The following is a 26981-nucleotide window of genomic DNA, read 5'->3' on the forward strand; positions in this document are numbered from 1 at the left end:
GCTAGGCTTCCTAGCTTGGTGACCAGCAGTGGAAGAGGGTGAGAGGATCGTGCAATGCTGCTTCCCAGCAGGGCTCTCCCTTCTTAATGGTTGGACTTGATGATCTTAAGGTTTATTTTCCTTGTAAGTATTGAATGGCTTCAATAAAATCTCTACAGAGCCTTCCCCAGGCTGAACAACCCCAACTCTCTAAGCCTTTCCTCAGAGGAGAGATGGTCCAGAACACTCCAAGCAATTTTTGATTCTCCTCCTGGGACATCTTGGTCATCTTCACAGAATCCTAGAATATCTTGGTTTGGGAGGAACTTTAAATATCATCCTGTTCCACTCCCCTGCCATTGGCAGGGATGCTTTCCACTGTCCCAGGTTGCTCCAAGCCCCATCCAACCTGGCCTTGGACACCTCCAGGAATCCAGGGGCAGCCACAGGTGTTCTGGGAAGCCTGTGCCAGGGCCTCCCAACCCTCACAGGAAGAATTTCTTCCTAGCATCTGATCTAAATCTCCCTTTTTTAAGTTTAAAATCGTCCCCCCTTGTCCTATCCCTATGTGCCTGTGTAAAATGTCACTCTTTCTTGTTTTTATAAGCACTGTTTAAGTACTGAAAGTCAGCAGTGAGGTCTTCCTGGAGTCTCATTTCCCCAGGTGAACATCCCCAGTTTCCCCAACCTGTCTCCAGAGCAGAGGGGCTCCAGCCCTCAGAGCATCTCCATGGCCTCTTCTGGACTCAGTCCAGAAGGTCCATGTCTTTGGTATTGCTTGTATTGGTGTTGCTTTGGTAGCTGATGTTGTGATTTATTTATTTTTAGTCAACATTTGAGGAAGGTCTTCATTGTGGGTGCAGGCGTGGGGTGTAGGATGGGTCACAGAGAAAGAATGCAAGAGCCATCCCCAGGGCAGACAGCCAGAGAGACGGACAACAAAACACTCACCAGTGTTTCACCAACCTCAGGGTGCCTTTTGGCAGAGAATTGCTCTCAGCATCTCCCCTTTGGCTGTGAGGAAGCTGAGGTGAAAAGGTGGAAAGAGTCTGTAGCTGGACCTTGCCCCACAGCCGACCTTGCAGTGAACCTGTGGCCACCAGGTCCTCCAGTGAGTGAGCCCTGCCACCCGTGAGCCTGCACTGCAGGGTTTCTCTCAGTGCCACACAGTGCAAAGCACGGCTGACTACATGATGCTCTGTCAGCCAGCCAGAATTGAGGGAAGGAAATACAGCAGCAGGTTCCCCTGCACTAGGAAACTGATCTGTTGTTGAAATGGCTTTCTCTTTGGTGGAGTGCTTCCGGCATGGTTCCTCGGCACTGCAAATGGATTTATTCATCTACACCTTGTTTTCCAGCCTGAGTTCATGGAGGTGTTGTCAGCAGTTGGTTGCTGGAGTGAATATGAGGTGAAATAACTTGTTTCTTTCTCATGCTTACCATCCTGAGGTATAAATGTGCCACCGCCTTGGGGTGAGCACCCAGGGCTTGGTGCTGCCAGGTTGCTCCCCAAAGTATCTGGCAACTGAGCTCAGAGATCAGGGCAAGCATAGATTGATACTTACAGTGGGTATAAATGAAAGGATTTGTGGCACCCCCTGTCTCAAACGATGTCATTCAATGAAACCTGGCCCATTTGAAGAAGCCCAGCAGCACTTCAGCGGTGTGGTCGCATGGTTTGGATGGTGACTTCCAGTTTTTGCCCATGGCAAGTAGCCACCCTCTCAGCAAAAGAGCATCTTCCACCCACTCCTTCTCCTTGCAAGCCCAATCTGGGGACGTTGGCCCCAGGGACCTGGGAGGGAGCAACAAGCTGAAGCTCTGCAGGGCCTCCTGGCATGGTTAGTGTGTGAAGAAGTTGCCAGCTTAAGTTGTTTGGGCTCTTGTTGCAGAAACAATATGTCTGTCTGACCCCAGTTAGCAACTGATGTTTGCAAAATAAAGAAGTCAAGGCACTGGAAATACTTTCCATTCCGGCTCTTGTCTCAGCCCAAAATATTAGTATTAAAAATATTGCATCTATTATATGCAGCTAATATCTCTGCTGGCACATAAATCACCCAGGGATTTTTCATCTCCATATTAAAAAAAAAAAAAAAAAAAAAAAAACCCAAAAAAAAGTAACTGTGCTCTATTTTTGGTTATTTGTTAACTGTTTTGTTTCCATTTATTCCTACTACAGCCACAGCAGTCTGTCTCCAAGGGACCATCTGTGGGAAAGAGAGTCCCTAGATTGATTCAGAAGGTGTCAGGGTCATTGACAGGCATGAAGGCGCTGAGTCTCTGCTCTTTCTCTGATAATGTCTTTATTTAGCGTGACAGCCTCCAGGGCATGAGTGGACAACAGGCTTCTTTCTTTCTTTTAAACTAACATTGCTCCAGCCATTCTCAGCATTGTGCAGATGCTATGGATCTTCCCGATTTCCTGGTTAAAGCTGGGGGTGCAGGTCCCCAAGCAGCAAGGGCCAACAGCTACGTGACATCAGAGCTGCAGAAGGTGGCCCAGATCTGTGTCTCCCCCCAGGCAGTGTGTTCCCGTCCAAACTGACAAGTGAAAACTCATCCAAGAGAAATGAACTTTTGGGAGTGAATCAGACCCTGGCACAGCTTAGCAATTCTGTGGGAGTGTTAGGGGTAGCATGAGAGAGGATTCAGGAGTGGGGTCAGGAGCAGAGAACTCTCTTGTTGAAGGTGACCCTGCTCATTGCAGAGGAGGCTGGCTAAATGACCTGTAAAAGGCCCTTTCCATCTCAAACCATCTATAATTCTATGAACTCCTCTTGACAGTGGGACAGAGTTAAGTAAACATTCAGGAAACAGCTTAGGATTGTCACTGGATTGCAATAAATCAATTTCTGGATCAATCCTGGCTCCCAAATCTCTACATTAAATGCTATAGGCTGCTGCATCTTGTTTAAAGAATTTAGTTTAATGTGTTTGATAAAGGATTCTAGCTCACCTAAGTCCAAAGCATCTCTGCAGCTTGGGTTGATGTTTTACTGGATTCCTCTGTTCGGAAGTAATTGCTCGCCATTGACTTTGGGTCATCTCATATGTCTGGACAGCTGTCAGGAGATCCTGTCAAATCTTGCCTTAGCTCCTACAGGAAAGACATTTATTTCTTCACTAGAAAGCAATGGTATAAATAGGATATGGAAAAAAAAAAAAAAAAAAAGCCCTGGGATGTCTCCTTGCTGCAGGTGAAAGAGGCACAGGGGTCTAAAGGAAGACAGCTGAACACAAAGGCAGCAGGTGGGGGCTCATTGTACTATTTAGGATGTGTCCTGGGGGACAGAGCACAGAGGATGGTGGTGGGCTGTGTCTGTGCATCTTGGCATGGGTTTAAAGTTTATATCTCTTGGAGGATTATCAGATCTCGAGTTAACTGATCAGCCTGGGTGTATTTTTAATGGAGGCAGCCTGGAGTCTGAAGTATAAGCTCTATTATTGCAAAGTAGTAAAAAATGATTCCATATTCATTCAAGCCACATTCTTACCAGTAGTCCGGGATCCATTTGTGTTTGGGAAACATTGTGTACTGTGGTCGTGTCTTAATTTAAACTGTTTTGTCTAAACTGGACTCAGTTCCTTGTCACTGTGTTTTCCGATAGTTTTTGTGTAATTTTTGCAGTCTTGTTTACAGTACGCTGAGAATCCAGCAATGTAATTCCAAGTAATGTAGTTTACGAAGAGTAATTTCCAAGCAATTTCTACATTAAATCACAGCAGTGATTTCTACACCAGTCACAGCAGTCAGCCTTGAAGTCCAGGAGGTGCCTTCCTAGCTGGTTGCCCACTCTGTGCATCAAGGGCCTCTATCTTGACATCCTTCATGATTTGTGGGAGATCCAGCAAAGCATTAAAAGAGCTGTTTCAGAGCTATCTCACATGCCATCTGTACTTGGGATATCTTTCCCAAGCTGCTGTTGCAAAACAGCTCCTTAAATTCCTCCTGAAGATTCATTTCCATGAAGCTTGGAAGAAAATAGCTGACTCAGGCAGCCTGTGCAGCCAAGCACTGCAGAGTGTGAGGGCTGTCCCTGGGCTTCAGCAGTAGTGAGGATTGCTTTTCAGTGCTTTTGAGTCAATCCCAAGGGGTGTTGTGCCATGTCCACTCAGCCCAGAAGTGCTGTCTGTGTTCCTGCAACACAGTCTGCAGGCTGGTGGGCCTGTGAATGGGGTGGGAGAAGTTGGTCATTCGTCCATTTGCTTGTGAGTCAGTGGGAATTTTGGATGTACAGACACAAAATCACACTAATACAATGGTTTGGGTTCAAAGGAACCTTTAAAGCTCATCCAGTCCCATCCCCTGCCATGGTTAGGGACATCTTCCACTAGACCATGGTTGTTCAGAGTCTTGTCCAACCTGGCCTTGATTGTTCCTGGGGGAAGGGCTTCCACCAACTCTCTGAGCAGCCTGTGCTGGTGTTTTACAACCATCACTGTGAAAATCAGTGCTACCATGTTGGTTTATAGTGATTCTAATTATGCTGTAGAGAACCAAGTGAAATCATCTCTAGCAAACAAAGGCACATGTGGTGTCCAGGCCCGAAGGATGGGTTGTCAGCAGTGATTGTACCTTAGGACCAAGGTGGTGACAAAGAGCATTGTGCCCATGTAGGCGACTCACATGAGGGTTTCATAATGCTTTTCCCAGCAGCCAGAGACTCTGAGCCTCATCACAAACATCTCCCCCCTCACAGCATTGTTTTGGTTGGCTGTGCTTGTCTTCTGGCATTCATTGTATGTTTGTAAAGATGCATACGTGTAAGACTTAAAGTATGCACTTCATCTCAGCTGTTCAAAGATGGTTTTAAATCTTGATCACCACCATTTTTACAGGTGAACTTTCTATACTTCCATAATGCCGTGTCTGTCCAGATGACGTGGGCTCAGTCTAGCAGCTGGGGTGGTCTCTACCCCTGGTGACAGAAAGGCATGAAAGAAGTGTGAATAATTTAATTTTTGTTTTCAGGAGTGAACATGACATCTTGTTCCCTTCTCATCTGAGAAAAATGCAAACAAAAATGAAACTGGAGCCAAGTGAAACCAGTTTGAGAAAGAAAGCCAAAGGGAAAACGCAACACAAATCCTGTGTTCTTCATCCTTGGAGCTGGTGGTTATTGCTTTCTGTGGGGTTTTGAGGTTTTTGATTAAATTGTGTGGAACCATCAAGCTTATTCAAATGTTTCCCATTCTCAGCTGTAGCAAGGATAGAAAATGGCCAGGGCTGGGCTGTGATGTTCTCTGCATCAAAGCAGTGCTGAGTTACCATTATCCATGCATGTGAAACATCAGAGTGCCTTTCATGGAGGTAGTCTTGCTGAGGAGTACTTCTGGGGGAAGTTAGGCCTCTAAAATAGAAATTCAGAACTTTTTCCTCATTGTATCAGTAACAATATTCCCCAGACATCTTGGTACCTACTTCTTGGTAGTTTTAGATGCTATAAAATTCCATCCCATCCTAAATGGGATCCTTCAGTCCCTCCAGTTTGGACCACAACATCTCTTTAAATGCTCAAAGCCAGTGATGATGGGTGTTTCTGACCACAGCAGTACTGCCCAAATCTCTCCAGCAGTGCCTGCTTCAGGATACCAGTCCATTGTTTGTGGTCTGGCTGCAATATGCTTAGTTCAGAAAGACTACGCCTGGAGACATGAGTTTGTGCAGTGGATGTTTCAGAGGATTTTGCTTTTTCCTGCCTTTCCCTCTTCAGGCTGAGTTTCCTGGGCAGCTAGCTAGTACAGCCAGAAATAGCCCACATGCTTAATTGGGAATTTTACTGTTTTGGTGGTGACTCTAAGAAGGCCCCTTCTTAATTTCTCTCCCTTAATGGAAAATTGTGTTGAGATTTTCAGAAAGAAGGTGAGAGAGGTGGCCTGACATCCCACAGTGATTCCCACCAGTCCTCCATTTGCAGGAGAAGCTGCTGAGCTCCTTGGGGATGCTCTGCTCCCCCAGACTTGAGGGGTGTCATGGATAAGAGGGATCTGGGGTCATTATGGGAATGGCAGGTCCCACAGAGTCCATTCCTGCAGTAGATCCTGGAAGTATTCCAGGCCAGGCTGGATGGGGCTTGGAGCACCCTGATGTAGCGGAAGGTGTCCCTTCCCATGGCAGGGAGGTGGAATGATACTTAATGTCCCTTCCAAACCAAACCAATGATTCTGTGATCTTAATCCATCATTTGCAACAACCGTTGCTAATTAGCTACAGGCATTTTAATAGCAAAGCTGATCATGAGATACTTCCAAGACTTAGCATTATATTCCTGATCCTCACACAGAGATGAGACCCTGCCCAAGCAGATAAAAGGGTGCAGAGAAACTTACTGCCTGTCAAATGCAGTGAGGGATGTGTTCATTCAAGCATCAGAAGGATGCAAGGAGTGGAGAAGGTTGCCTGAGTGTCTGCAAGTCCATATTAGCTGTTAATTTCTGGGTGGCCATGGCTATGCCCACCAGGTATTCTGCTCTGCACAAAAGCAGGACTAAATCAGAATTTCAGCTCTGCAAGGAGCTTATGGTGTCCTGGAGGGTTTGTGTCATGGCTGAAATTGAGGGCATTTACCCAGGCAGTTCTCCAAAGGCAGGAACCAGCATTTGCAGAGACCTGGTCCCTCAGTCCCAGGATGGGATTTCAGTCTATTTGGCCATACAAGGTGCTCTGTGTCGTGGGGGTAAGTGTCTTAAGTGCCACTGGAAATGTATAGAATTTCAGAATTGTTTAGGTGGGAAAACACCTCTTTGACCATCAAGTCCAACCATTCTCCCAGCACTGTCCAGCCCACCGCTGACCCATGTCCCCAGATGCCACATCCACACAGCTTTTAAATCTCTCTAGGGATGGGGATTCCAGCACTGCCTTGGGCAGCTGTGCCAGGGTGTGACATCCTTTTCGATTAAGAAATTTTCCCAATATCCAATCCAAACCTCACCTGGCACAGCTTGAGTCCATTTCTTCTTGTCCTGTCCCTTGTTCCCCGAGAAAAGAGCCCAATGCCCACCTGGCTGCATCCTCCTGTCAGATCCAGAAGGTCCCTCCTGAGCCTCCTTTTCTCCAGGCGGAGCCTCCTGAGCTCCCTCAGCTGCCCTTCATGGGACCAGTGCTCTTATGTGCCTGCTCACCTCTCCGTGTTTGTAGGAATTGCTTACCCAGATCTCTGTGCAGCCACCAGGAGAATGCAGCCCCACATTGTCCTCCAGCTCCCTGCATGCCAGATAAATGGTGGGGGCTCTCAAAAAACTCATCTCGCTCATGGGGATATGGGCAAGGCTGACAGGACAGAGCAACTGTGTTTTAGACCACAGCTGTCCACGTGTCTAGAGTTATTTTTCCCAGACTTGTGCCTTCCTGATCCTTTCCTTGGGAGCAAAATGATGTAGTAAAAACTTAGAGGAATCATGTATTTCTGAGCACGTAGGCTGGTAATCACCAAGACAGCTGAAGCTTTAGGTTTGTTTGCGTAGGTTTCTCCGACAGAACAGACATTTGTCAGATCTAAATTCTGTTGAAAGGTATCTCGTTTAGTTAATTAAATAAAAAAATGGGTGGAGAAACAATAGCAGAAGCAATACCATCCTATTTCCAGCTTGGCAGTCCTGACTGTCTCCCCTTGGTTTTTAGTACTTTTGCAATTTCTTTGTGACTCTCAATTCTTCTTTAGTTTCCATTTTGTCCTATGGCCAAATCCCACTGAAGTCAGGGGGAGTTTTGAACTGAATTGGAATTTGGCCTTTGAAGTGAAAATAGTTGTTTAATGTTAAATTGAGTCAAGAGATAAGAAATCATTGTACTGCCCAGATGCTTTTTCGTGTAGCTGAATTATGGTTCCCTGCAAGGCACTGCATCCTTATGGCTCGGGATGAGCAGAGGGGGACAGAGGAATGGTTTCCCAGTAACTACAGCATTTTTCTGGGGTGAATTCTTGCTTTACTTAGAGGTGTTGCTCTGTGATTCAAGCTTCAGCTTCCTCCCTTCAGCATCTCAGACCTAAAGCCTGGGTTGGGAGGTGCCTTTGGGCGCCTTCCTGCCCTGATTCCCTGGGCTTGGCACATCACCCCAAGGCACCATCATGGGACATCACCTTAAGCTGCCACCTGAGTACCTACAGTGCTGCCTTTGAACAGGAACAAGGTTGTTTCCAACAGCCCACAGTGGGAATGTGGCACGACACCCAAATCCCCATTTTGTCCTTTCCTGGGGCTCTCTGTGTTCCCAAAACCTTGGTCACACCTGAGGGCAAGCATGGGTCGTCCCAGCCTCCCAGGCTTTGAGATGCTGTGCACTCAAGAAAGTTTTAAGATGTGAGCCCTGTTCTCCCTGCTTTGGCTCTTCTTCCCTGCAGATCCTATTTCTTCTTGGCTTTTCTTCTTCACTGGGGTGTTGGGAAGATAAAAGCACACAACGAGTCTTTGCCTGAATGCTGGATGATTGTCTAGACCCCTGACTGCTGCCAAGTCACAGACATTGCTCCTTATTTGCCATTCTCCTTCCTTTGCCTTTTATTTCTTGCAATTTTTTTCCCAAAACTTTTTTAACTCTAGTGCTTTCACCCTTTGGCCAGTGACTGCAGAGCTTTGGTCCATGTTTGCTCTGCTCCTTGCCATGGGGACATCACCTTTTAGCTGTCCTGTGGAGGGGCAGGGCTGTCTGCTCTCCCTCATCCTATTGCAACAGCCCCAAAATGAGCAATCTTGCACATTGCACACTGGCTTAACTAGGTGGTTCTTTTAATCTTAAACCTTTTTTTCATTCATAGCCCTTAAACATTAAAGGTTTGGCTTATAAAATGTCTTAAAAAAAAAAATGTGCTTGTGTGCATGACTTGATGGAATTTATGGCCGAGTTTTGTTCCCAGATCATTTCCAGGCATCTTCCCTTGCTTCTGAAGTGATAGCCATGTCTTTGTGCAATTTCTGTAACTTCTGTGCAATATTTACAAATTAAATAAAGTAGCAAGCTGACTGGCTTATAAGCCGAGACTTGAAATGCAACCAAACAGTTAAACTCAGATGTCTGAGAAAAGAGCAAAACCACAGAAAGCAAAACCCTTGTACACTTGGGCCTGTGAGGGCTTAGTACCAGATAAGGTTTTTAACTAACTTTTATTTTGACATTCCCTTTTAATAAGCATTGCTCTTTACAAAGCGGTTTATGTGATTGCATTACTGAGAGGAAACAAAGAAATGCCAGGAAAACTTGATGTGGAGAATCTGTACTCATAAAATGCTCGTAGGCTTCAGCAAACAGGAAAGCTTTTTGCATCTCCGTTTTGGTTTTTTTTTTTCCTTTTTTTTTTTTTATCTCAGAAAACCGGATCTGGTGGTCTGAGAGTAAACACTAATTCCTTCCAGTGCCATGAACAAGCCTCTTCGTCCTGCATTTATTAAACACAAGCCCTCACTCTTTATGGTTAAAAGCCAGTTGGCCTCAGAAAATAGGTTTTGACTCCTGGGGATGCCAAGGAATACAGATTCCGTGGGCAGATGGCTTTGGCAGGCAGGGTTGGAGACTGCTGACCATTGAAATGTATTTGTGAATGGTTGCTTCCTTCATCCGAGCTCCCTTAGCTGAGCAGTGCCAATGGTGAAAATAAAACTAATTGCTGTGGGATGGGTTTAAAGTAAACACTGCTATTTATCCACACTGGGGTGGGGGTTTGGGATAAGGAGTGAGGCTGGCCTGGGGTTTTATCATGGCCACAGAACCAATATGTAGACAAACCACTGTGGTCACCATGGCACCCAAAGTTTTTGGGGCTGATACTGGGGAGATGTCCTGTGTCACCCTCTAGCACTGATCCCAGCAGCCTTGTAAAGGCCAAGCATCAAAACACCCCACGGGCTCTCAGAGCCAAGACCAATATCAAAGAGGCAGCAGGCTGGGGATGCCAGCATGCTTAGGCTGACCATGCTTAAGACCCAGCCCTGGAGAAGGCAGCCAGTGCCAGGACCATCTCCATCTTAGGTGCGTCCTGGATGATGGCATTCCGGCTCTGGCTTCTCCACTGGGGACAGCCACGCTGCAGCCTGTTTGGAAATCTGAGATGCCTGAGACTGCCAAAGCATTTCTTCCATTCAACTGTTGTTTTTTTGGGGATTTGCCATCTCGGCTACCGGTTACAGCCAGCACTCAGGGGCTTGCTCATTCTTTCTGAGATGTTGTAGTCTCTCGAGTAAACCCTTTAGGGGCTGTTCCTCCTCTCTGTGGCTGTTGGATTTCCATGTTATCCATTTGGAGCTCTCTACACATAGGCCTCTCTCTGGAGGTTATGGTCCTGGATGCCATGTTCTCCATGCTGCCGAAGCCAAGTATGGTCTTCTTTTCATCCATGTGTGTGTCCTGTCCAGGTGTAGCAGTGCTGAAGGATATGTATAAAATAAGGCCAAGCAAAACCATTTGGTGTGGGCAGATTACCAGTTTACTTAGTATCTTGCTTCTTAGTTATTTTTTTTCCCACTTGGAAATCCCTGATACACTTAAACTAGCTCACTGCAAACCCGTGCAGCAGTGTGCCATGTTGGCAGGCAAGAGGAGAAGGTGACACTGTAGGTCAGGTGTATCAGGAGCTCTGAAGCCTTCAGAAAAAAAATCTCCTGGTATTTCTTGCCTCCCTGACTTGCTGCTGCTGTTTTTCCTGGTTAGTGTGGAAGTAACACAGAAACCTGTGAGAATTTAACACAAAAAGCAGGGAGAATTTTTCCTGGGAACCAAAGTCATGTTGTCCAACTTCACAAAAACTTTCACCTGAAATATGACTGTCACTGAGAGAAATTTAGAGGCATGAGTTGTTGGATGACAAGAATTGCCTCCCCATTTGTGGTCCCCTGCCAAGGGCCAAGCTGTTTGGTGGAACAGATGTGTTGGCCCAACAGAACCACAAAGGAATGAGTGAACTTCCTTTGACTTTCTTCCACATTTTTTTTAATACACTGTCATTCAGTTTGCAAAATAAAAAACTAACTAAACAACCAAACCAAAAAACCTATTTGGTTTCCAGCTAACAGGAGTTAAAATCTTCTATTTTCTGTGGCCGGCTGACTTCTCAATGACTTTCTTTGACTTTCCAGGCGACAGCAGAGACTTCCCAGCGGGAACAAGTCTCAGCAGCACACGGATCATCAGCAGGGTGGCACCAAGCATAACAGGGACCACCAGAAACTCTACCAAGGAGGCCAGGCCCCTCACTCCTCGGGCAGGACGGGCCACCACGGCTACAGCCAGAACCGGAGATGGCACCACAACCAGAAGCACTCGCCCAACGACAAAGAAACGCACAGAAACGCCAAAGAGACTGAGAACCTGAAAATCGAGGACAGCCCCGCGTGCACGGCGGAGGCGCCGCGGGGGCCCGAGGCCGCGGAGAAGCCGTCCCAGCAGAGCGCCCCCGAGCCCGAGACCAAGCGGAAAGACAGCGTCCCCGAGCGCGCTGGGGACAGGCCCAAGATCAATTTGCTTCAGTCTTCTAAAGACAGGCTGAGGAGGAGACTAAAAGAAAAGGTATTATTTCTTGGGTTTCTCATTTTCTGAGGGTCTGGCCGATGGCCGTTCTCCATACAAAGGGTGGGGTGAGCTCAAGGGGCTTTTCCATCAATGCTCCCAGCTTACCTTAGTCCCCCAGTGTCAGCACTTCTCTTGAGGTGTCTTTGTGCTTCTTCAGGAGGCTTTTTATTGAAAGAATTGAGGCTCTGAGCTTGACTTCTTGGGTGAGGTTGCTTCCAGCTTGAGTTCTCCATGGACTGGAAGCTCTCCCATTTCCCATGCGGGAAGGCTGGTGCACACATGAGCTCCCTCCTGGTCTGAAGAGCTCAGTCACTTTGCAAAAAAACGTGTAAAGAAGGCAATTTGTCTCTGCAACTACAGAGCTAAATCCCAAACTGTGATTCCTGAGTCCTAAATAGTTGGAGTCCGCTGCTTTAAAGCTGATATCCATTTATCTCTGCAATGAATTGAAATGCCCTTATCTCCCCTCTTCCTTCCAACAACCCAACAATAACAAAAGTATTGCATGCAAGTGACGGAGGAGAAATCCTTTTTGGAAACAATATTCAGCCACAGATTTCTGAGGAATTTAGAGATGATATCTCCATTTGCCCCCTGTAAAACTCAGATTCTTTCTCTTGAGATTCTTTTGTCAGACTGTAAAAAGCATCCACGGGGTTATCTCTAATGAGATTTCCAAAATACAGAGCAAAAATAACCTGAACATATACAATTCCATGGGAGTGCATGTTGGAAATGTATACCTTTGAATGCATGAGCATTTACTATTTCTAGATGTAGCATGAGGGGGAGTAAGAGATTTTGTTAGTTATTTTTATGTTCTTTAAAGCAATGGGAGTATAGTAGAGACTTTCAGTGTATTCATTTTAGTGCTCTTCTTAGAAATTTAGAGTCTTGTAAGACTAAAAATCTCATCAGCTTGGGTGGGTTGTTGTCAACATAACCAGTCTCCTGATGGTAGGTTTGGACAACTCCCTCAGGGATTGGATTTGCTACAGGTTTGTATGATATAAGATTGAGCTGGAGGGATAGAAGAGAGCAGACCAGAAGAAGCAGGATGCATGCCTAACACTGGGGGAAAAGGAGCAAATGCATAATAAAATGTTGAAAAGAAGCAATCATTTCTGTGGTAATGATGGGAAGGGAAAAGTCTAACAGGCAAGAGATGGAAAAGTCAAGACTCTTTTGAATGCTGGGATCATGTGACTTCTTTGATCTCAATTTACTTCATGAAGTATATATTATGTATATTTTTTATATTTAGATATATATGTTTATATTTATATATTTTATATTAAATATGTGTATAAAGGATTTTTGTGTGGAATTGTTGTCTGAAGATTTTGCAAACATCAGTGCACTTTCTAAAGAGAAGCAAAAAATATCCATTATCCTGATGTGTCACAGACACCTGAAACTGGTCCAAGATGCCAAAGGCAGTCAGAGGTGATCAGACTTTGGCATCCTGGCTCAGGACCCTCAAGGACATCTTCTCCCTCAGCTGAGGGGTAGGACTTTGGGATTGAGTGGTGTGGGAAATGGAGAAAGGGGACATTTCTGGGGCAGGATGCATGCGCTTATGCTTTCCAATGCTGAGTTATACCACTGTGCCACTAAAAATTGCTTTTGTCTTTTCTCTTTCTGTTTATGTCCTCCCAATCCCCTTCCCCCTTTGCTGTTTGTGCAAGGACATGGGCTGATATATCTGTTTTTTCCTTGTGTAACAGACGCCTTGTCTTTCCCTTTTCACGGACCAGGACGAAGTCACGGTGGAAACCACCGACCCTGAAAAGAATAAAATGGACAAATTAATTGAAATTCTCAACAGCATGAGAAACAACAGTAGTGATGTTGATTCCAAGCTCACCACCTTCATGGAGGAGGCCCAGAACTCCACCAACTCTGAGGAGATGCTGGGGGAGATAGTCAAGACCATCTACCAGAAAGCGGTGACGGACCGCAGCTTTGCTTCCACAGCAGCCAAGCTGTGTGACAAAATGGCCCTTTTCATGGTGGAAGGAACCAAATTCCGGAGTCTGCTCCTCAACATGTTGCAGGTAACAAGATAAAGTTAGTTGTTCAGGTGCCTGTAGCATCATCTCAGTTGGTCTTACCATTTATTTGGAGCTGAGCTGTTACCAAATTCCTTTTGAACGCAATTGCTGAGTTCAAATTGCACCTATTGTTTTGTCTGTGCACATCTTCAGTGGTTACCATAGATAATGTGACACTGAGGGCATTATCAAGGTACTCTTCATTCTCATTTCATGAGCTCTACATGGAACTGTGGCATCTCACACCAGGGCCTGTCTGAGTAATGAGTCAGCTGCTTGAGGCAGCATCCCCATGGCATGAAGAGAAATTAACTGGGAGGGTCTTTCAGTGTAGGCTGTTAGAGTGGAGGGTCCATCTCAGCACCAGCAGCACCAAGACAAGTCTCTCATGGTCTTAGTCACCAGGATGGTCCCTAGCAGGCTTTAGGCTGCACCACCTGGCTGAAGGGCTTGATTCTGGTTTCTGATTACAAACCCAGCTGAAATAGTTGCGTATTTTCTCATTATTCTGGATGATTTGTTTATTGATATGTGGAGAGGTGGTTGGTTGTTCTGCTCCAAAACCATAAGTGACCATCAGCAAAGTTGCAGAGGAGAAGAAAAAGCAGCGGCTCGGATCACTGGTCCATGAGGTTAATGGTTGGGCTTGGTGGCCTTGGAGATCTTTTCCAGCCTGGATGACTCTATAATAATGTTGGATGATAGAAAAAAGGGCTATCCTCAACTGCCTGTGGTCTGCTGGGAGGAGTGTGTTTTACTCAAGTGCCACCATCAGAGAGGGCAGTTGTTTTCTGGTAGGGAGTCACATGCACCTCCAGTTTTCTGCCTCTGGAGACAGAGTTGAAACCATGAATTTCCATCCTTAATTTGAGGTGCATTTCCTTGTGGCTGTTGCCCTCACACACCATCTGTGGGACATGCAGAGCTCACTTTTCATTTCACTGCTCTCCATACAAGTCTGTTGGTCAGCACCACTCCAGTTTTTGACTCATCTTCTCATTCTTGCTGCTCTTGTTGGAGATGGTCTCTTGGATGCTGTGGCTGGCTGCCTGTACCTTGAGTTGGCATCGAGGCAAAACAGCAAGCAGGGAAATAAGGAGTCAAATAAAATAGTGAAAATCAATATCAGATAATTCTGCACAGTGACTGGTCCAAATTTGCTTCTGTCGTTGCCCTGCGTGCATATCAAACACAACATCTCTCCCCATGTCCACTGTCCCCTGCAAAGCCCTTGGCCAGCACACACATCTGCCCATTACCTGTTCCTGGTGGTGATTTTTTCCAGATTAGTATTTCCAAAGGGAATATCAATCAGAATGAGGGAAATTGCAGACAGAATCAGTCCCAAAATTAGCAGGAAGGGGCTGGAGGGAGCTCTAAACCTGCTGTGCATCCCGTTCTTCCCATACCAGGTCACTCTTGCATCTTTCCCTGTTAGGCTGAGCAATCTAAGAGCTCCAGAATAAAGGCCAGGAATGATGGCCTGAGAGCAGGGCAGAATTGTGTTAGCCCACAATTGATGCTGATGGCAGTCCTGGGTTAGGGGGGACTCTTCCATCTTGCTTTATTCCTTTGCCCCAGCAATTCCACCCATGCAAACAGACCCACTAAACTGATTTATACTGCAGCATCCTGTGCAAGACTGAGTGGCTTCCCATTCAGCTCTTCACAGCATGAATGTGGGATAAATAATATATCTCCTATCTCCAGAGAGACTCAAAATGCTTCTCAGGAACGTGTTGCCAGTCACAGTGTGATGGGAGCGTTGTGGAGAGCTGAAGTGCAAAGAGGGAGCAGGGCGTGCGGGTGACCGAGTTCATGTGCTGAGGCACAGAGAAATATGCAAAAGGGATTTGTTCAGCCCCAAACTGCACATCTTTTATAAATGTCTTGATGGGCAAAAGGTGACAGATCACTGCAGGTCAAAAGCAAAGTGCTGTGTGAAATTGAATAATTTAACATTTCCTTTCTGATAGTAAAGGATTTTGACTTTCTCCAAGCACTGTTTCATTTTCCAAACGAAACAATCAGATGAACTCAAACTGATTCATAAATACTTGGGTCCAGCCCTAAACCAGGAATATTTTGAGGTATTCAGATCTGATAGCCCTGGTTGGAGACAGAGCCAGGTATGAGGCACAAAAGAGTCATCGCAGCTGCCTTGGTGTGAAATAAGGAGGTTGATTATCAATATCAATACAGTATGTTGGAACTGATATGATATATTGTCAGTATTAATAAGGCATATTGGATATTATGTCATGTTACAGAGCTGATGTGAATATCCCATTAGTGTATGATATATTAATACGTTGATATCAATTATTATATATCCATATGTATACACATATATATACACACAGAGATCTATATATATCCATATATATCCATATGTGGCAATCATATTTTTAAATGATTGATGATAGGATATTACCCAGCTGCAGTCCTGGCCCTTCCACCATCAGATACTTTCCGTCAGCCATTTTTAGATAATTCACCGTTAATTAAAAAAGAAAAATAAACCTTTATTAAAACGCTTGCTGCAGAGCAGGATTTGTGTCTCTCTAGCACCTTTCAGACTAATCTGATCCCCGGACGTAAGGAGCTCGGCTTGCTGGGCACCGGCGAGCTGGGGAATTACTGTGCCGGGGTGTGATAAATCGGGATCAGTGTGATCCCTCCCCGTGCTGCTGGCGCCTGGGGCTGCACCACTCGCCCCCCCATCTGCTCCCAGCAGATGCTCCTGTTTTGTAGGGGCTTGTTTGTCCCTTTCGCTCAGGACTGTGATGGCAACAGCTCACCCCCAACGGAGGACCTCAGGAATTGGTGCATGAACCCACTGAGGTGCCCTGCCAGCATGGTCATACCTTTAGACAGCATCCCTATACCTGTAGACAGTGTCCCTGTACCCACCCTTTAAACAAGGTGGTTTTTTTCCCTTTAAAACAGGCAGTAAACTGTCTTTTTAACCTGGCTCCTCTTCTATTTTCAGGTGTTGACAAGGTGCTCATGCTCAAGGGTTGCACATGTTCACAGCTTATCTCAGGGTACTTGTTTTGATCCCAAAAGAAATGCCAGTTCTGCAGCATGGGAGTGTTGTCATATCATCCCCCTCCCTGCCAGCAGCTCCTCTGAAGGGCTTCCCTACAGCCAACATGGTCCACTTCATCCTCTAAGGGGATCCATCAGGAAAACTCTGGTTTGAATTTGTTCTTCACTCCATGTTTTGGTCCAGAATCTTGTCTTGAGTCCTAAGACCTGAGTCCTGAGACCTGCCAAGATCTCAGGGAAAGAGAAGTGGAAAGGGGAGCCATGGGGTGGACAGCTGGTAGAGCTGCCATGTGGGAGCTTGGCACTGGGGGGATCATTTGGCATCCGAGTTGTCCAGCCCCGGCACAGGCTGCCCAGGCAAGTGGTGGAGACACATTCCTGCAGGAATTTAAAAGCTCTGTGTGGCACCTGGGCACATGGTCAGTGGTGGCCTGGACAGTGCTGAGGGAGTGGTTGGACTTGATGATATTAGAAGGCTTTTGCAGCCTAAACAAATCCATGGTTCTGTGGTTTGGGTTTGATTTTCTCCTCATTGAGTTTGGTTTAGTCTTTTGGTAGCAAGAGCGATTTTGAGCTATGTGAGCCCTTGGGATGGATCTGGGTGAGCTGGGCCCAGGGCGCTTGGATGTCTGGGGACATGAAAGAACATCTTAGTGGATGCATACACAAGTTCTTCATGCCTCTAGAAATACTTTCTTAATTAGTACATTGAAAGTATTTCTCCTTTGAGAGGTTTTTGCTTGTCATAGTTGCACTCACTGGCATGCCCAGCCTTTTTTTTTTGCCTTTTTTTTCCCCCCAGTGGGGGGATGTTAAGCAATGTGCCACAAACCCTTCACATGTAACATAAGTTGGAGTACTCCTCTGCTGGAACAACCGTGCTCTTTATAGCAGAGCTGTGTCTGCATCTGAGCTATGCAGATCCAAGAGTATTATTAGAGTGAACATCACTGGGGCTGTAATTGTACACTGCTCCCCTTGGCAACCACAGCCAACAGCACATCAAACAGAAGGCTGATACCTTCTTTTAATAATAATAAAAAAAACCCACCCAAAAATCATGAAATGAACATCCCGACGCAGAGCAGCAGAGCCCGCTGGCCTGCTGCCAGAGTTCCATCTCTGCACATGGAACTGCCTTGGTGCCAGGGGAGAAGGGCTGGTTCTGCTGGATGCCCTGTGGCTTACCCTGCTGCGTGCCCTGTTGGATACCCTGTGGCATGCCCTAATGTATATCCCATTTCACACCCTAATGCGTACCCTAAGGCACACTGCATTTGATACGTCATAGGATACTCTGTGGCATACCCTAATGCATCCCAAAATTTATACCCTAATGCATACTCAGTGGTGTACCCTGGTGCATATCCTGTTGGATGCCCTGTGGCATTCCCTGGTGAATATCTTGTGGTACAGCCTAATGCACTTCCCATGGCATATCCTATGGTACATCCTAAACACACCCTATTACTTACCCTAATGCACTTCCCATGGCATATCCTGTGGTACATCCTAATACATACCCTGTTCCATACCCTAATGCACTTCCCATGGTGTTTCCTATGGTACATCCTAATGCACACCCTGTTACATACCATAATGCATTCCCTATGGCATACCCTATGGTATACCCTAGCACATACCCTATAGTATATGCTAAAGCTTTCCTTATGGTATATCCTGATGCATTCCCTAATACACATCCTATTGCACACCCAAATAATGCCTACCCTATGATTTACCTTACTGTATATCCTGTTGGATACCCTGTGGCATTCCCTAATGAATACTCTGTGGTATATCCTAATGCATTCTCTATGGCATGTCTAATTCACCCTAATGAATACCCCATTGCCCACCCTAATGCTCCCCTGCTGCACACCCAAATGGGGGTTTTGCCTTATTGCCTACCCTATTGCACATCCTGATGCATTCCTAATGTTGCACACCCACACAGGATTTCTTCACCTCTGGATGCCCCAGAAATGACCCTTCCTTGGTTCAGTGCTGTGCTTGGGTCTGGATGTAGAAATTTCATACAAACACAGAGCATCTGAGCCAGAAGGGACCACAAGGATCACAGACTCCAACCCCTGACCCTGCACAGGCACTTCAGTGACTCCTGAGAATGTTGTCCAAACATTCCTGGAGTTCTGGCAGCCTCATGGCTGTGCCCATTCCCTGGGGAGCCTGGTCAGTGCCCCACCACCCTCAGGGGGAAGAACCTTTTCCCAATATCCAACCTAACCCTCCCTGGCACAACTCCAGCCATTTCCATGGGTCCTGTCCCTGGTCACACAGAGCAAAGATCAGTGCCTGACCCTTCTTTGCACATTACAAGGAAATAGTAACTACAGTGAGTCTCCCCTAAGTCTCTTCTCCAGGCTGAACAAACCAAGTGTCTTCAGCCCCTCCTTGGATGGCTTCCCCTCTAGACCCTTGAGATGAATAGTGGGGGTTTTGCAGAGGTTTCACTTCAGTCTCAGTGGCCTTGGTTGGGTTTGAGATGATTGGTGTGACCATTAATAGAGGGGCTCAAGCAGGAAAGTGGCCAAAAATCAATTTCTCTTGTCCCAGGTGGGGGATGGAAGAGAAGAATTTAGGTAGAAGCATTTCTTGGGATGTAGACATTGTGGCATGAGGCCCTGGAGGACTGACTTATTCCCTCTAGGAAATGTGGGTGCAGTGTGAAGTGTTTGCCAAGTGGAGCGTGAGGATTTGGGAGGAATGAGCTGAAGTTCCTCCTGTCCTGTAGCCTTTTTAGTCTGAGCAAACAACCTCCCAGTGATAGGAGCCCTTTCAGCACTGTAGGGCTCTAAGTTGCAATGATAGACACTGGGTGGATACCGTGGGAACTGGGGCATGGAAGTTGGTTGGATTCGATGATCTTAGAAGTCTTTCCCAACCTAATGGTTCTATGAGGTTTTGTGTTATTCTAAGTACTACATTAATTGTGAATGCTGAAAGGCAGATATTTTTTCCCCTTCTCAACATGATTATTGGTGAGAAACAGTTTGTGGTTTGGCAGAAGTAGAGGCCGGAAGATGCAAGTGTGGCTGGAGAGTGTCTGACCTGTACAGCACGTCCAGCACTGCAAAAACCCATCAGTCCTCTTTCTATGTCTGTTTTTAATATAATTTAATTACAGGTGGTCCAATCTGTGCACATAAAACAGAGTGGTACCACTTGTCTCTGAAAGGGCATTGCCCAGCAGACATCAGAGTGTTTCTTCAGTGAGAGGTGGGGGGAAAAGATCCAAATGGCCCTGGAGAAGATCCTAAAGCCATACAAGTTGTGCTCATGTGCCACAGCAGTGAGCTCAGCTCCACAGGGCAGCGCTGCTTCCATCTCTAAGATCTGTGCATGAGCCAACGCTGCAGCCTTTGGTTTCTCCTCCCCAGGAGTTTGATGAGCTCTTCCCCCAGTGAGGTGGAGATTCAGTGGGGATAACCTCCTTGGCTGGAGCTGTTCTCCATGGCTATCTGTGGTGAACCTCAGAATGGATGCCAGTCCTCAGGAGCGCAGCACAAGCACAGAAATAGCAAATGATGCTGCCCTTGTGTAGACACCTTCATGTAGGGGTTTGAAGAAACTTGTAGAGCTTGGAAACCTTTCATCCCTTACATTTCTGATATTGATAAACATCAAACCGTCCTGCTTTTGTAAATCACTGAGGCACTCCCCCAGCAAAAGCTTTGTGTAGCTTTGAAGAGATTTATTTTCTATACGCCCAAGCAATTCAAAGGCAGTTCTAAATTCATGCACACTCATATATCTGTGCAGTGCTTGAAGGGGCACAGGGAATGCAGCCCCGTGGGTGGCTCCGACGAGCATCCCCAGCTGCTGCATCCTCCTGCTCTCAAGCACAGAGGAAAAATAGTGGAAAGGGGATATAATCCCTGTTTTTAGCTCATGCGTGTGTCTCTGGAGACATTCTCCAATTTTTTTGCAGTGTATTTACTATTTCATTTTTATTTTTTATTATTGTACCATTTTTATCACTTGATTCCTGTATTCAATGACTTCTTATTTTGCTCATATATTAATATATATGCTTGTTGCATAAATATTAATTATGCATGTTTATATATAGATATCTGCTAATGGCATGTATTAGCATTATATAACTTACAATATTAGTAACTTTTTTTTTTTTTTTTTTTTTTTTTTTTTTTTTTTTTTTTTTTTTTTTTTTTTTTTAATTCTTACTATGGTTTGTTTTGGTGGTTTTTTCCCCCTTTCTCTTGCACAGTCATCCGCGGCCAAACACACGCCGTGCAAGTGTCGGCAGCAGGCAGGAGAGGGAGCCCGGGGAGCGGGCTGGCTGCGTGCCTGCGCCGGCAGGTGAAGGGCAGGGCTGGGCATCACCTGGAGCTGGCCCTGCCTTTACCCCGAGCCCAGCCAAGCCGTGCCTGCCTGCCCGTAGGAACAGAGCTGGGCTTGGCCACGGCAGGCTCCGGGAGCCGCTGGCACACGGCAGAGCCCTGGATTAAATGTCCGGCTGCTTTGAGCTTGCCACTTCTCCCGAGCGGAACGCTGGCTGTAGGAACCAGCCGGCTCCTCTGCGGCTTTGCCATGGCAAAGGGAATGTGGTGGGGGTCAGGGAGCGCCGGGCAGCGCCTCCCTTGAGGGTGGTGGTGAGGAGAGGAAGGGGTTAAAGGAGCCCAAGGCGTCGGGTTTTAACGGGGTGCAAAAAAAGGGGCAGGTTTGCAATGACAGGAAGGAGAGGATGGGGACAGGAGCTGTGCCACACAAGCACTGGGAGCTGGGGATAGTTGAGCCAGACCCTAAATTAAACAAGCAGTGGGTTTGCACTGCTCATCAGCCCTCAGTCTGAGCCCAGGGGTGGGTTTTGGGGACATGTTGAGTTACAGCTGGAGGTGGCCACAGGGCCACTGACGTAGCAGTGAGTGTCACAGGGGATGACAAGGGGATTGTCCCCACTGCTGTGCAGGTCTCTGGGGTCTGCAGTTTGCCCAATGCAGCCACGCTCATGGCTCTGCACAGGAAAGGTGTTTGGTTTAGACTAGCAGTGCACCATGCAGTTGAGAGTTTGGTGGGAAGCAGCATTAATTCTCAAAAAAAAAAAAATCTCTTCCAGTCTAAAGATTGGAATGTTTGATTTTAATTCAATGTGCTGGGAAGGTTTTATACTTTATACTTTGCAATGCTTGGGTGTGTTGTGCAAAAATAGCCATCGCTTTTAGTCCATAAATTTTATGTGTGGCTTCTCCTGGCTTCTTTTCACCTTGGAGGGGCCAAGATTTCAAAGCCACGGTGGGGACCAACCCGTGCTCCAGCACATGGTGGGACCACAGGGATGATAGTTGGTGTCTCATTGTCTCTCCAGGCACTAGGTGCCCTGGGCATCTCCCAGGGATGGTGGGAGCAACAGAGGCTCCATCCTCTTGCTTGTGCGTGTTGGTGGTGAAGAGTGCCAGGAGCACCCCTGGCCAGAGTGCTGCTGCCTGCTAAAAGCACAGCTGAGTTCAGAGCAGGGAGTTGGGGTGGTGGGACCCGTGCACACGCTGTGCATGGCTCAAGTGTGGAGCAGAGGCTGCTCTGGGCTCTAGGTGGAGACTGCAGACTGCTCAGCCTGCCTGCAGCCCTGGGACAGAGCCAGGCAGCAGCCTCCTGCTGGGGTGGACTCCTGGCTGCCCCCAGCCATTGCTGGTGGATGAGGATGCTGGGGGTCCTGGCAGAAAAAGCAGAAATTAAAAAAAAAAAAAATCTATGTATCCATTGCTGAGAGGTAAGGAAAGGCAGGGGGGCACTTCAGTGTGGAGACCTCTCCAGATTGGGCTGAGCTGGCATCAGCTCCTACTCACTCTCTTGTTTACTCCCAAAAGGCTCAGACCCACGGGATGTGGGAGTATGTTGCTGTCAGCCTAGGGGCTCAGCTGGCCCAAGGCACCCTCCTCACAGACCATCTGCTCCTGCCTGCTCCAGCCCAAATCCAGCTCAAGCTGCTGCAGCCACCCCAAGGTGGGGATTTTGGGATGCTGCAGACACCCACAGACACCCTGCTCTGCCCAGCCCTGCTCTTAGCTGATTCCCTTCACCCCACCTGGGGACAGGAGTTTTGGAGGCTCCTTGGGCCCCTGTGGTGCATCACCCTACCTGGGACTCATCCCACAAACCCCATGCCTCTCTGTCATTTTGTCAGGGAATGAAGCATCCTGCTGACACAGGAGCGCCGTAGGGAGAGACATGACAGGGACATCACCTCCTGTGCCAAGGCTAGGGCAGGTGGATGTGCCAGCATCAGCCCAAAGATAGGATTTGTTTAGAAGGATGTTGGAGAGGGAAGCACCTCTTTTTCTCCCCAGAGAAGGAGGAACATGAGGTAACATGCTTTGCCCATCCCTGACTTTACTTGGACGTAGGCTCATAGCATACAGAGGATGCTCTTGTACTCACCAGCAGGAAATCTGTTGTTTTAAGGTTTTCTGAGTCACAGATTCAGTTTCCAGCCAAGTGAGCCTGACTGCTGTGGTGGCACCCAGAGTGATGGTCCTGTGGGACCTGCAGCTTGAGCACCCTCAGCATCCTCGAGGCATGCTTAGACTCAGGGTTTTTTTATTGCTGGGTATTTTGGTGTGTAGCAATCTGTCAGAGTCTGGATTTGGAGAATGAATGCTTCCAGCAAAGTCCACATCCCCTTTGCCTCTCCTGTGGTGTTCATTTGGCACAGCCTCATCTTTTTCTGCTGCACGCGTTTAAACAAGAAAATGAAAATGATGGTAGGAACTGGCTTTGGAGGTTCCTGGGAGCAGAGGAGCTACAGGACACTTGAGGGATGAGGAATGAGGCTTGAGAATTATTTCAGGTCCTGTCCTACAGCTTGCCAGGCCTGATACTGATGCAAAACCCAGCATCCAAGTCTTGGGGTCAGCAGCGAACAATGCTTGGCTGGAGGACGTTGCCCTGCTTTGACACATCCTCTGGTCTCATCAGCAGTGCTGCCATGTCCCCCCATGCTCTTCCCCTCACTGAGCTTCCCAAAACAGTGCTGCCTTCTCCCCTCCCAGTGATTAATTCCTCCACTTTTCTTGCTTCCTTTTTCTTTAAATTACTGTTGCTCTAAATATTATTTTTTTATTAAACAGAAGATAAAACAAGCATCTCTGGCAGTGCTGGGAATCCAAACTCAGTGATAAAGGTAGGCATGGACAGGGTTTGGAGCAATCTGGTGTAGTGGAAGGTGTCCCTGCCCATGGCAGGGAGGTTGGGACAAGATGGTCTTTAAGGCCCCTTCCAAACCAAACCATTCTGTGATAACATTTCCAGTTCAGGAGCAGCAGGAACTGAAAGTGAGGACAGCAAGAGCAAAGTGTCCACCAGCTAAGGAGACAGTTTCAGGCCGGAGAAACAAAATCTTTCCATTTCTGCTTTGTTCATAAGAGTAAGGTGTGTTTCCTTGCATCTCTAATATTCCAGCCCATGCCATCCATTGGTCTTATACAGTGATGCTCAAAGTCTGCCAACATGTAGCAGAATACATCATGGTAATCATGGACATCCCTTTAGAGATACAAAGGATGGAGGAATTGAGGGTGTTTGGAGGTTGGTGTTGTTTTCTGCAATTTGTAATGTTTCTGTAATCTTAGCTTTCCCAACATGGATAGGCAGCTTCAGAGGCATTGTAGGGTGCTCCATACCTGTATGCTGCAGGGGATGAGCAAAAAATATTAATGCATAGCAAAAAATATTAATGCATCTTTCATATCCACTAAAAAAAAAAAAAAAAAAAAAACAAAAACAGTCACATACAACATTTCTTACAGCAAAAGCTCCCTGGCTACATAGAATTTGTAAATATTAGCCTCTGAGAAAAGTTTTCTGAGCTCCTTTTTGTAAATAACATTTTTTTAGCACACTGGCACTTCACCTTCAGGTCTCGATTTTCAAGTAGTCACTTGTGCCCCCATCCCAGGGCTGCATTTCCAGCAGGGGCATCCAGCACTGGTACACAATGCCCATGGGGTGCCTGGTGGTGGGAGAGACGTGGTGAAAAGCAGATGGAGGAGATAAGAAGGGTGACAGCCCCTTTGCTCTCCAGCGTGTTTGCTCAGCAATGCTGAGTGCTGGGCCAGAGCCACCACCTCCCTGCAGACTAAACAGTTGCAGTGTTTTCTCTCCCATGACCGAAAGAATTTAGTAAAGGGTCCCGGTATGAAACTTTACACGAACTCTGGGTGCCACGAATATCTCTGGCTGGGAGTCTGTTAACTCCTCCGGTTCCTTGATCATCCGCGCGGTTCAGTCCCAGGGCAGATGAAAGGGAGACCCATCCCACCAGGGATCTGGCCAGCTGCCTGCAGGACCCCCCCGTGCTCTCCCACCCACCGAGTCCATCTTTCTGGGGTTTTGTTGCTTTCTTTTGAAGGACAGAGCCAAGCACTCTGGCCATGATGGAGTTCTGGAGTCCCCCAGTTCAGGAAAGACATGGGTGGGTCCAGGGGAGGACTCTGCCAGGGCTGGAGCCCCTCTGCTCTGGAGCCAGCCTGGCCCAGCTGGGGCTGTTCCCCTGCACAAGAGAAGGCTCCAGGGACACCTCAGAGCCCCTGCCAGGGCCTCCAGGGGCTCCAGGAGAGCTGCACAGAGACTGGGGACAAGGCCTGCAGGGACAGCACACAGGCAATGGCTGCCACTGCCACAGGGCAGGCACAGATTTTGGCATCTTGGGCAGGAATTGCTGGCTGGCAGGGTGGGCAGGCCCTGGCACAGGGTGCCCAGAGCAGCTGTGGCTGCCCCTGGATCCCTGGCAGTGCCCAAGGCCAGGCTGGATGGGGCTTGGAGCATCCTGGGATAGTATAAGGTGGTAGGTGGGTTGGAATTAGATAACCTTTAAAAGTCTTTTCCAGCCCTGATTCTATAATATCCCATGCCCCTTGGACCTGTTTGGAGCTATCTGTGTGCACCAATGTCCATCCGGAGGTTGTCCACTTCCCTCTGCTACCCAGCTCAGGGGCATCCACTGAGGGAGAGGTTTTGGGGAGGGGAGAAGCCCCTAAGGCTTCATTAATCTTTTGGTCCTGGCTTGCAGAGAAGCAGAAGCCAAGCCTCAGTGTCTTGCCCGGCTCAGCAGATGGATGGTCCCAGTCCCACCTCATGGTGAACACCACCAAGAGGGCACTTCCTGGGAGGGTCTTAGCATCCCACAGGAGAACATCCTGCTGGCCAGCTACCAGGCAGCCAGGAAAATCCCTCTGTGGACTGAACTGATGTGGGCCAGGAGTGCCTGTGCAGTAAAGCTCCTGATGTCAAACAGGATTAGCTGCCTGCCTTTCCCTGCCCAGATTCATTCATTCACAGGCAAGCTGGCCTTTCAATGGACACAGCTTCATTTCCAGTGCAAGTGGAATTCCTCCAGCCCTGGTGGCTGGACAAAGGAGCACCTTCCTCCACAGTCAGTTTTCCTCATCTTATATCCCTCTTTCCAAATTTGGCCTGTCCCCATAGATCCCTCATCACCTCCACCTTGTAAAGAGGACACATCACATGTGCACAATTTAAAACAAGAATGCATCATCCTGGCAAAATCCAGCTGGTCCCTGATGCCTCCTCCAGGGCTGCAAGGCTGGGCATCTCCAGACATGGCATTTGCAAGCAGGATCCATCTATCAGACAAAACTGGGGTGCTAGTCATCACCTCAGCCTGGTGTTGGGAGTGGGATGAGCATTTTCTCTGGAACAGATAAGGCCTCTGAGCAGATTTGGGGATGGTGCTGGGGCTCAGACCCTGCCATATTGTGGAGAAAGGTTTGCAAACTGCCCATCAAACAATCCCCACCTGTGTGAAGTAGCCCAAAAATATGACTTAGTGAAATTTCTTGAAACCATTATGCTTTTACACTGAATTTTTGCTATGGGAAATGCAGCCCATGGGATGGGAGATTTATACTAATACGTTTTTCCATGAAGTGGGGATATCAGCACTGCTGTGGATGCTGGGATGAGCAGGGATATGTTGTGCTTGATCCTTCTCTTCCTACCACCTCCATGTAGCAAGGAGGGGATTGCTGGCCTAGGGGTGGGATGCTCTAAAGGACATGGATTCTTTCAGGGGGCGGAATGTCAGTGTCTCAAAAATTCCCGAGGTAGCCCAAGGTTTCCTGTGCAATGCACACTCATAAAGACAAAAAGCACATCGCTGCCTCGAAATTCCCACAGTACTGGGACATGCAGGAATAAAATGAATGTAAAAAGGATCTCCTGCAGTGCTGCAAAAGATCAAGGCTGCCAAGGGGGAGCTGCTTCCTCTGGGCACTGCTCGGGGTGTCTGCAAGGCTGGGTCAAACAGGTGTCCCTGCTGCTCTGATGGCAGCCCAGCAGGGAAATTAATTTGTGTTTCTTTGTGGTCCTGTCCAGTCCCTCTCTGTGGGACT

General features: G+C 47.4%; 1 protein-coding gene across 1 annotated transcript in view; it reads left to right on the forward strand.

Annotated features, from left to right (window-relative positions):
• The window catches only part of CTIF (cap binding complex dependent translation initiation factor), a 147916-nt gene that overhangs the window by 92799 nt on the left and 28136 nt on the right, over window positions 1-26981 (forward strand). Inside the window, exons 9-10 of the mRNA XM_041423585.1 lie at window positions 11053-11482; window positions 13213-13542. Of these exons, the coding sequence (XP_041279519.1) occupies window positions 11053-11482; window positions 13213-13542 (760 nt within the window). The remainder of the gene's footprint in view (window positions 1-11052; window positions 11483-13212; window positions 13543-26981) is intronic.

This window comes from Onychostruthus taczanowskii, unplaced genomic scaffold, assembly GCF_017590055.1.
Source record: "Onychostruthus taczanowskii isolate IOZ18803 unplaced genomic scaffold, ASM1759005v1 scaffold79, whole genome shotgun sequence".
Lineage (NCBI taxonomy): Eukaryota > Metazoa > Chordata > Aves > Passeriformes > Passeridae > Onychostruthus > Onychostruthus taczanowskii.